At 40.6% G+C, this 10924-nt stretch overlaps 1 protein-coding gene and 1 long non-coding RNA gene across 2 annotated transcripts; one reads left to right on the top strand and one right to left on the bottom strand.

The window, feature by feature from the left end:
- Nucleotides 1-363: 363 nt before the first annotated feature.
- Nucleotides 364-2327, bottom strand: LOC112558854 (craniofacial development protein 2-like). Its single transcript, XM_025229567.1, has 2 exons — nt 877-2327; nt 364-505 (listed from the first exon to the last, which is right to left on the bottom strand). Exons 1-2 carry the CDS (start codon nt 2325-2327, stop codon nt 364-366), a joined length of 1593 nt encoding a protein of 530 aa, XP_025085352.1.
- A 4050-nt stretch (nt 2328-6377) lies between these two features.
- LOC112558531 lies at nt 6378-8713 on the top strand. The gene is made up of 2 exons (XR_003098181.1): nt 6378-7548; nt 8671-8713. It is a non-coding gene; the product is annotated as an uncharacterized LOC112558531 (long non-coding RNA).
- Nucleotides 8714-10924: the final 2211 nt, after the last annotated feature.

Here is a 10924-nt window from a genome sequence, read left to right as displayed (position 1 = left end):
GTTTTGAAACAAATGCGGCAATTTAAATTTGAAATTCATAGTACAGACTGATTTTTAGGCCTTGGTGGTCCGCCATACTTTTTACTTAGGCCTTGGTGGTTCGCCATAGCTTTTACTTGCGTAAAGTGGTCCGCGGTCCGAAAAACTTTGAGAACCACTGGCGTAAAACGCCAACCCCCCCCCCCACCATAGTGCGAAATCGCCGCAAGGTGGAAGCACTTTCCTACTAAACAACAACAGCGACCCGGTGGCGCAACGGTTAGCGCCTGTCACCAATACAGTGGAGGTTGGCTGCCCAGAGTTCATTTCTCGTCTCGGGCACGCTGTTCTTTCTCTGCACGTGGCATCTGTTTACAGGGCTGGCTACCTTACCGTGATGTAGCCATAGTTGCTAGCACGGCGTAAAACACCAATACCCAATAGTGCGTAATCGCAAGGTGGAAGCACTTTCCTACTAAACAACGAGGCTTTTTCTCGTGGAGAATCAAAGAGGATTTTGTTGCTCCTAGTGTGATACATAGCAAACCTGTTGAAACCGCTACCTCTCTACCAGCCTGTTATTCTCTAAGTTGTGCGTCCACTGCCTCTGAGATTCGTTGAATGATGATCTTTGTCATGATCTTGCTCGGGATGGACAGGAGAGTTATTCCTCGCCAGTTGTTGCAGTCGCTAAGGGATCCTTTCTTTGGGATTTTGACGATTACTCCTCTGGTCCAGTCATCTGGGACTTGCTTCCCTTCCCATATTGCGGTAAATAGGGGTTGCAGGATATTGGCTGCCAGTTCTGGGTCAGCTTTGAATAGTTCAGCATTCAGATTGTCCTGGCCTGGTGCCTTTCTGTTCTTCAAGGACTTAATTGCTGTGATGATTTCCTGCTTCTCTGGTGGGGCGATGTTAACGTCTAGGTCCTCAATGGCTTCTTGTATGTCGGCTTCTTCGGAAGGTGGTGGTCTGTTCAGGACCTCTCTGAAGTGCTCAGCCCAGCGTGCTTCTTGTTCTCTCTCTGTCGTTAGCAGCTTCCCTTCCTTGTCCTTGACTGGGGCATCGTTGGTGCTGTGGAATTTGCCGCTAATTGTCTTGGTGATCTTGTACAGCTTTCCTTGTTCTCTTTTTCTTGCTGCTTCTTCGGCTTCATTTGCTAGGTTGTTCAAGTAGGCACGCTTGTCTGTTCTCGCCAAGCGTTTCAATTTCTGGTTCATCTCTCTGTACTGTAGTTTGAACTTCTCTTGCAGTCTTTCGGATCTGGTGCTAGTCACCTTCCTTTTTAGTTCTCTTCTTTCCTCTATCGCCTTCCACGTTTCTGGTGTTATCCATTCCTTCTTCTTAGTTCCTCTCAGTCCAAGACTCGTCTCGCTGCTTTTCTGGTACACTGTTCTCACAAGGTCCCATCTCTGGTTTCTTCTTTCTGCATCTGCCTCGCAAATTTCTGTCATGTCTGCAAGTGCCTGAAATCTGTTTTTCACTTGAAGAGTGAAGGCTTTTTTCAGTTTGGGGTCCTGCAATCTTTCCACATCAAAGCGTCTGTGTGCTGCTGACTTGCGTCCTGTACTTCGTAGTTTCATTTTAATGTCTGCTACAACAAGGTGATGGTCACTTCCAACATCTCTTCTCGCCCTGACGTCGAGCAGGGAACGTCTCCAGGAGCCGTTGATCATTAGGTGGTCGATCTGGTTACTGTCCCTACCATTGGGTGAGCACCATGTTAGTTTGTGGACATTGCGGTGAGGGAATAGCGTTCCTCCAATCACTATGTTGTACATAGTGCATAGCTCCACTAGCCTCTCTCCGTTCTCGTTCATGCAGCCACAACCATGTCTGCCCATAGCTCTCTCTACATGGGTGTTGTCGTTCCCAACTTTGGCATTCATGTCGCCCATCACAATCAACAGGTCATGGTGGGGTGCTGCACTTACTTCTGCCTGCAATTGATCGTAAAAGGTGTCCTTCGCCTCATCATCGCTGTCGTTGGTTGGTGCATAGCACTGGATCAAGGTCATGTTGCCATGTCTCCCTCTCACTCTGGCTGTAATCAGTCTGCTGTTGATCGGCTTCCACTCTATCAGGCACTTATCTATTCCTCTCCTCAGGATGATGGCTACTCCATCATGGTGTTGGTTGTCCTCTCTGCCAGAATACAGCACTAGCTGTCTCTCTGGTCTGGTCTTTACTCTTCCAGAGCCTGTCCATCTGCTTTCACTTACTCCAAGTATGTGTAAGTTGTAACGCCTCATCTCGGCCGTAATTTGTGTCAACTTACCAGTTTCATACATGGTGCGCACATTCCAGAAGCCTGTTCTGGTCTTGCATTTGGCGCTCAAGACTTCCATCTTCGTGCCAGTAGCTTCCTTTCGGCTTTCACTACTAACAGTCATACAAGGATCTTGCGATACCTCTGGGAGCCCATCGCACACATTAGTGGTAGTTTTCTCTGTCGCTGTTTCCGTAACATTTTTGTATTTTATGGGACAGGGTTGTTAGCCCTGTGCCCAACCCCCAACCTGGAGGACCAGGGATCATGTTTCGTCTGGTATCTACCCTTTGACCTGCCCGGCTTGGGTGACCCTGCCCGGTATAGCTCTCAGGGTCATCGACACACACAAGGCCCCCGACCTCGACAAGGTAATGATCCTCCGGGGGGACACTCGAGCATTACACACATGTAAACATTTTGCCTTCTTTCTCACTAGAATATAAACAGTTCAACAGCAAATAGAAACAAAAAAATACAATCTGAATAGTTTGCAGTCTCTCTTTTCTTGTGCTGGAGCTACTAACGATGATGGGACTGTAACTTGCATCTTTAAAGGAGGACTTGCTGTTTGTATGTCTGGAAACAGGTTAATCATTTTGTTTGTTGAATTTTTCCTGATATATTTATTTCTTAAATTCACTCCATCGCGGAGCAATGGTTTGAAAATATTAGCTTTAACTTGGACATGCTGCTCAAGTGTTAAAATATTGTCCCAATTTCTAACAAAACACTTAACCTCAGTGATCTCCTTTCCTATTCTTGTTTTTGAAATTATTGCATGCAGAATTCATTGTACTTGTGAAAGTTATTTTTATTCTTTACTTCCATGAAAATCAATTACAGTGTTTCTGCGGACCGTATTTTTGTTTCATGTGCATTCTAGTAACTACAAGTAGAAAGGAGATGAAAGTGTGAAACAGCAGTCCTACGACAAGACACAGAGTTTTGTGTTCTGGCAAGACGAATGGCTTCAAACTTCGGTAAGACATGAATTCCAGACTCTAGCAAGACAAGGACTTTCTATCAGAAGACATAGTTCCAAACTCTGTAGCCGCCTGCTGGTTCCACCCAGTCGACAAGGGCGCTGTTCGGGGAGTCAGACATTTTAAACATTCGCACATTAATTCGCAGTTTCATATTGTTCGTCTCATTATCCATTTTTAGTCACACTTTGAGGCCAGCTTTCGAGATAAAACTGGCAGTTATCTGCAAAGCGTGCACAGGTCCGTAAAGCTTGATGTCGAGTGGCATCGGCGACGGCCAGACCTCCGCCCTCGGCTCCTGGAGGAACCTACACTCCTGTAGGATATGCTCCTTGGTTTGTTTTGCATCTCCACAGGAGCACATTGAGGATAAAAGCAGATGTAGCTTCCGGTGAAGGTGGTGCTTTAGTCTGTTGTCCTGAAGTAGAAAATTGTCACCTATCTTATCTGGACAGGTAGTGGTAGCTGCGTGTGGTCTATACAAAGCTGTGGTCATCTCTGTTACACTGACTTTGTTTTCATCCTGCCGGTCTTCAGCAACTAGATTTGTCATCTGCTCATTGCCTTCAATACCGCAGTGTGAGGGTATCCACTACAGTACAATATAGACAACTGATATTTTTCAGTGCTGATATAAGATTAACTACCCAGTCATTGTTGGCGGCTTGTAGCACAAACAGGGCAATAGGAACATCCGTGAGTCTAAGCTTGCTTTGCTGCTGACACTGTTCACTGCTCATGTCAGGGCTTCAACTTGGGCTCTGTAGTTGGTGCAGGGGGAGCCTTTTAATATGAATACCGTTGGCCTGCGTCCATCGGGATATTGGATGTATACCATTTCGGATGGCTTCCGTCGCTAACCCATTTGTCTGAGCCTGTATCCATGCTTCTTGGTGATACTTTTATTCTAATATGAAAAACGGTGTTTATCCTTGGCTGAGAAATGGGGAATGGTGGTGCCGATAGCACCTATCTCTTCTGCATTGTTGACTCATGGCAATGTCCTTAACAGACTTGTACAGTGGTGCGACGAGAACTTTCTTGAGTTAAATGTAGACAAAACAAAAGAATTGAATATAGATTTTAGGAGAATCAAAGAGGATTTTGTTGCTCCTAGTGTGATACATAGCAAACCTGTTGAAACCGCTACCTCTTTTAGGTACCTGGGAACTGTTTTTGATTGCCTGCTTAAATGGACTCTAAACAATGAACACATTGTCAAATGTGGCCAGCAGAGAATGTACCTTTTGCGGAAGTTAAATAGTTTTTCAGTCAGCCAAGCAATTTTAGGCCGTTTCTACCAGTCTTTTATGAGAGTCTTTATCTTTTTCATTTGTATGCTGGTTTTGTAATCTATCTGTCCATGATAGGAATAGTTTAAATAGCATTGTTCACATCTGTTCTAAAATAATTGGGATCAATCAGAGGACCTGACTTCCTTCCTTGACCAACAAACTAGTTAGGAAAGCTTCCCGCATTCTGTCAATACCTGAACATGTGCTAAGCAGGGAATGTGTTTATTAAGTTCAGTAAACGCTATGCCATGCCAGTATGCGAAAGCAATAGGCATCTGAAATCTTTTGTGCCATCAGCAGTCCAGCTACTTAATCACCGATAAACTGTCAGCAGTGTGTGTGCGTGTGATGTGTAGGTGTGCATGGGAATGATTTTTTCTAAATATATATTGGAAACAGAGCACACCTCCCATTTAAATTGCCCATTGGGAAAGTTGGTTGTTATTATTATTAAAAGTATGAAGATAGTAATTTTATTGTCCCCACTCCCTCACTAAACCCATATGAATTTAAATTGCTATCACAAAATTAATACACACTCAGTTGACATATGTATATCCCTTGTTAAATTTGTATCATCTTTATTTACTAATATTCATGATAGAATTAGGTGTCAGATATACATGATCATAAGTTTAGTTCTGTACGGCTGACTAGATGCATCTCTGTTAAAGATATCAATGACATGCTTCCAAAGCAGATGCTGACCATTTAACCAAAGATAGCGTGTCTGCCGACCTGATCCAGAATTATATAGTTTCTCACTGTTTTGAGTAAGTGAGGACATCAGAAAAAATATATATCTCTCTCTGGCAAACAGATTTATTGTTTTATAGCAAACATCTGCACCACTGCCATGCATTTCATAGAGCCTTTGATTTGGTGAGCCTTATCACTTGTGGATGATATCACTTTAAACCCTGCTTCCTCAACAAGACCAACTGCCTGCCAAAAAAGTGTGAACAAAGTATCTGCAGTAACTGTGCGCCAAAGAAACCAATGCTTGTACTGATATTTGTAGTTAAGCCTACAATGTAAAATACTAATGCATGGGTAGCAGGGGTTGATGCCTGTACATCCTGACTACCAAAAACTCAACAAGTTCCCCTTAACGTTTATCAAAACTAGGTCACATTTAATTGTCATTTCGTCATGCAACAAGACGACAAAGCGTTGATGATGTACTAAACTCTCTGCTTTTTCTTCAAATCATCCAGCGAGTTCGTTTGAAAACCAGGCTTTGGATGATAAAAATTTTTATAATCTCTAAGGGTAGATTCCCCTGGAAGGCGAAGTATACTGTATTTCTTAGAGTATCATATGCTTTTTGGCTCCTGTGTGCAGTAAAATAGCCAATCTCAGCATCGTAGGATGCCATCTCATGCATCGAAAGGCGAATATTCAAGGGTCTAAATTTTAACCCTGCAGATGGCCCTTGAAGGTCCAGTTCTAAACTGATCAACGCTGCTCATTTTCCTACAAGTAAATATGATGGTCTGCCACTCTTTCACTCCTCATGTAATCAGTTTTGGCCTATTCTGGGGAGAAAATATAGTCCTGTAGAAACTGACCCTTTTGTAATTGGCTTGTACTGTGGGGAGAGAAAACCCGAAGATGTTAATATGTTTTTACACGACTTTGTAAGGGATATGACAAAATTACAGCAAGGGCCTGTGCAACTAGAAGTGTCACGACCAACAGTTGGACATGCGCATTCTTTCCAATAACAAAACACGAGATCACTTCAGGTTGGGAGGTCCAAGTAATTATTATACACCAAAACTTCAAAAATAAATAGCAATACACGAAACTTCCAAATTAAGCAGTTTGAACCATACACTTCCCTCGTACACAACGATATCAGAGTTACACTAGCATACACCAAATATTATGAAATGCAGATACTAAGACCGCACGCAGGCTGGTCTACAGCAGTTCCAAAACTGCAACTTAAATCACAATAACAGTTTTACACAGCAACAAGTTATCACACTTATCTGTTCACTAAATCATAAGGCAAAAATCATAATCATAACTGCAGTTAACCATCCTGACATGGCATGAACTCTATGAATGTAAAACTCAAGTCAACTATTTGACACAGCCAGCAAGAAAACACAGTCAAGTGGCTAGGATACTCAGGTTGCACATCAAATCACGCTAGCACCTACAATACTGAGGGTGCACATTCTCACTCATGCACGGGAAAAGGTGATAACCACATCTACAGAGGTAACAACCCCCTTACCGTCACAAGAAGGTATCCCTCAGTGTGTACAGATTAATTTGTCTTGTTTTATCAGTGATGCACCAGCTTGCGCATTTGTAAAGCAAGTGAAAGGTCATTCACGATATTATGGCGTGTGAAAAGTGTGTACAAAAAGGATTTTAGGATGGAAAGGTTGTTTACCCTGAGCTTGGCTGTTCCCTCGAACGGATGCTCAATTTGATGAAATGTGCTTTTCAAATCACAAAACTGGAGAATCTCCTCTCAGAACTCTTAGGAATGGTTTCACAGTTTCCATTAGATTATATGCATTTAGTGTGTCTTGGAGTTATGAGAAGGTTGCAGATGAAAGAGCGTGAATAACGAGAGTGAGTGAGGAAAGTTTTCACAATGCGTGTATGGATAACATAAATTATTTGCAGTTCACCTATTCTTTCTTCACTGATCGATACCAACACAACCAGGTACGGAGTGTAAGAAGTCTTTTTGCGTGTTTATTTTTTCAGCAACCGAACCATCAAAAGGGGGTTCAACATATAGAAGAAAGAAAAAGGCAATACACCATTTAACGTCGTACATTGCCACCATGGCAGAAACCTTGCAGTTTGAGAAAATCCTTCCTCTCAGTAATATTCTGATAGATCGTATGACACGATTTATTACAGATAAAAAGGTAAACCATCATAAAGCCAGTAACTATAAGGCTCTAAGGTCATAGAGGAACAAGTTTTGTAAATAGTTGAAACATGCAGAAAATGAAAACAGCATGCCTGAGATCAAATTTAAAACCAGGTACGCAGTGTAAGAAGTCTTTTTGCGTGTTTATTTGACATTATAGATTTTAAAATGACCTTGGAGGAAAAAAATTCTTAAATGTTTAAGATCTAATGTTTTATAATTTTTGAAATGACTTTTTTTCTCTTTTTTTTTTTAAATCGCAAAAGGAAAGAAGCGTTTGCACGAAGAGGTATGTTCCTTATGTTTCTTCTAATTTTATTTACCTTATATAATAGGTTGAAATATGTACATGTATAATGTCTTTTTTTTATAAAAAAAATTAGTGGTTTAGTAGTTACTAAGCATACACATATGGTGCCTATACACGTTAATTAAGGCTTTTTAAAAAATTATTTGCAGTATGATAGCGACGGCAGTGTCGACGATCGAGGCTCACCTGAAAGGGCTTGTACGTACAATACAGAACGTTTATTTAACTTATATATACTCTAAAGTAAATATAATACTTATTTATTAATTCCATGTCTAAATTCAATATTTCATTTTATTAGTAATGAAATTAGTAATGAGTTTGCGTGTGGCAGTTGTTTGATGTTCGCGCCACTCAACCAAGTTGGATAAGGCATTATATATGGACGCTGGGGGGGGGGGGGATATTTTTCATTCGCATTTTATAATTTTAAAAAATTGAAGTTTATAGCTAGAGCGAGAAAATAATTAAAAAAACAGATGAAAGAGCGTGAATAACGAGAGTGAGTGAGGAAAGTTTTCAGAATGCGTGTATGGATAACATAAATTATTTGCAGTTCACCTATTCTTTCTTCACTGATCGATACCAACACAACCAGGTACGGAGTGTAAGAAGTCTTTTTGCGTGTTTATTTTTTCAGCAACCGAACCATCAAAAGGGGGCTCAACATATAGAAGAAAGAAAAAGGCAATACACCATTTAACGTCGTACATTGCCACCATGGCAGAAACCTTGCAGTTTGAGGAAATCCTTCCTCTCAGTAATATTCTGATAGATCGTATGACACGATTTATTACAGATAAAAAGGTAAACCATCATAAAGCCAGTAACTATAAGGCTCTAAGGTCATAGAGGAACAAGTTTTGTAAATAGTTGAAACATGCAGAAAATTAAAACAGCATGCCTGAGATCAAATTTAAAACCAGGACATTCATTTATCTTTATTCATAATCAACTCTAAACTGTTGCCAAAACATCTCTTTAAAAAGTTACTGATTGCTATTAATGACAACATTTATCATCAAAAGACTTGGTCTCTTGGCCTTTTGAATGTGTGCTGGCGTTTCCCTATCAGATACATTGAGATTGAAATACTGAGGGTGCACATTCTCACTCATGCACGGGAAAAGGTGATAACCACATTTACAGAGGTAACAACCCCCTTACCGTCACAAGAAGGTATCCCTCAGTGTGTACAGATTAATTTGTCTTGTTTTATCAGTGATGCACTAGCTTGCGCGTTTGTAAAGCAAGTGAAAGGTCATTCACGATATTATGGCGTGTGAAAAGTGTGTACAAAAAGGATTTTGGGATGGAAAGGTTGTTTACCCTGAGCTTGGCTGTTCCCTCGAACGGATGCTCAATTTGATGAAATGTGCTTTTCAAATCACAAAACTGGAGAATCTCCTCTCAGAACTCTTAGGAATGGTTTCACAGTTTCCATTAGATTATATGCATTTAGTGTGTCTTGGAGTTATGAGAAGGTTGCAGATGAAAGAGCGTGAATAACGAGAGTGAGTGAGGAAAGTTTTCACAATGCGTGTATGGATAACATAAATTATTTGCAGTTCACCTATTCTTTCTTCACTGATCGATACCAACACAACCAGGTACGAACCAGGTAAGAAGTCTTTTTGCGTGTTTATTTTTTCAGCAACTGAACCATCAAAAGGGGGTTCAACACATCGAAGAAAAAAAAAGGCTATACATCATTTAACCTCTTACATTGCCACCATGGCAGAAGCATTGGAGTTTGAGGAAATCCTTCCTCTAAGTAACATCTTAATAGACCGAATGCATCGATTTTTTACGAAACATCAAAAGGCGGCTCCCACCACAGACGTAAGAGAAAGGCTATCCATCACCTCACTGGTTTCATTGAAACTATGGCAGCAGGCTTGACATTAGAAGACATCCTGCCATTAAGCTTACTTCTTATTGAAAACATGGACAGGTTTATCAAATCTAAAAAGGTAAACCATCATAAAGTCAGTAACTATAAGGCTCTAAGGTCATAGAGGAACAAGTTTTGTAAATAGTTGAAACATGCAGAAAATTAAAACAGCATGCCTGAGATCAAATTTAAAACCAGGACATTCATTTATCTTTATTCATAATCAACTCTAAACTGTTGCCAAAACATCTCTTTAAAAAGTTACTGATTGCTATTAATGACAACATTTATCATCAAAAGACTTGGTCTCTTGGCCTTTTGAATGTGTGCTGGCGTTTCCCTATCAGATACATTGAGATTGAAATAATCGGTGGGCTTGGCCAGCCACAAGTCTAAGTTGGCCTCAAATCAGTGACTTTCTGCTCCATAGTAATGCGCACTAACCAAAGCCTCAAGGAAATATTTAGTTACAACACATTTGGTCCCCAGAAGAATAAGCATTTGATGAAATGTGCTTTTCAAATCACAAAACTGGAGAATCTCCTCTCAGAACTCTTAGGAATGGTTTCACAGTTTCCATTAGATTATATGCATTTAGTGTGTCTTGGAGTTATGAGAAGGTTGCAGATGAAAGAGCGTGAATAACGAGAGTGAGTGAGGAAAGTTTTCACAATGCGTGTATGGATAACATAAATTATTTGCAGTTCACCTATTCTTTCTTCACTGATCGATACCAACACAACCAGGTACGGAGTGTAAGAAGTCTTTTTGCGTGTTTATTTTTTTCAGCAACCGAACCATCAAAAGGGCTCAACATATAGAAGAAAGAAAAAGGCAATACACCATTTAACGTCGTACATTGCCACCATGGCAGAAACCTTGCAGTTTGAGGAAATCCTTCCTCTCAGTAATATTCTGATAGATCGTATGACACGATTTATTACAGATAAAAGGTAAACCATCATAAAGCCAGTAACTAATTTAAGGCTCTAAGGTCATAGAGGAACAAGTTTTGTAAATAGTTGAAACATGCAGAAAATTAAAACAGCATGCCTGAGATCAAATTTAAAACCAGGACATTCATTTATCTTTATTCATAATCAACTCTAAACTGTTGCCAAAACATCTCTTTAAAAAGTTACTGATTGCTATTAATGACAACATTTATCATCAAAGACTTGGTCTCTTGGCCTTTTGAATGTGTGCTGGCGTTTCCCTATCAGATACATTGAGATTGAATAATCGGTGGCTTGGCCAGCCAAGTCTAAGTTGCCTCAAATCAGTGA

This window comes from Pomacea canaliculata, linkage group LG3, assembly GCF_003073045.1.
Source record: "Pomacea canaliculata isolate SZHN2017 linkage group LG3, ASM307304v1, whole genome shotgun sequence".
In the NCBI taxonomy this organism is placed as follows: Eukaryota; Metazoa; Mollusca; class Gastropoda; order Architaenioglossa; family Ampullariidae; genus Pomacea; species Pomacea canaliculata.
Note: the sequence above shows the minus strand (reverse complement) of the source record. Positions and strands in the feature narration are given on the sequence as shown.

What these genes read in the sequence shown, in the direction of transcription:
- LOC112558854 (XM_025229567.1), bottom strand. Translation starts at nt 2,327, where the DNA reads ATGGAAGTCTTGAGCGCCAAATGCAAGACCAGAACAGGCTTCTGGAAT. An exon ending in AACATCGCCCCACCAGAGAA is followed by an intron (nt 506 to 876) that starts GCAGGAAATCAT and finishes GTATCACACTAG; the next exon opens with GAGCAACAAAATCCTCTTTG.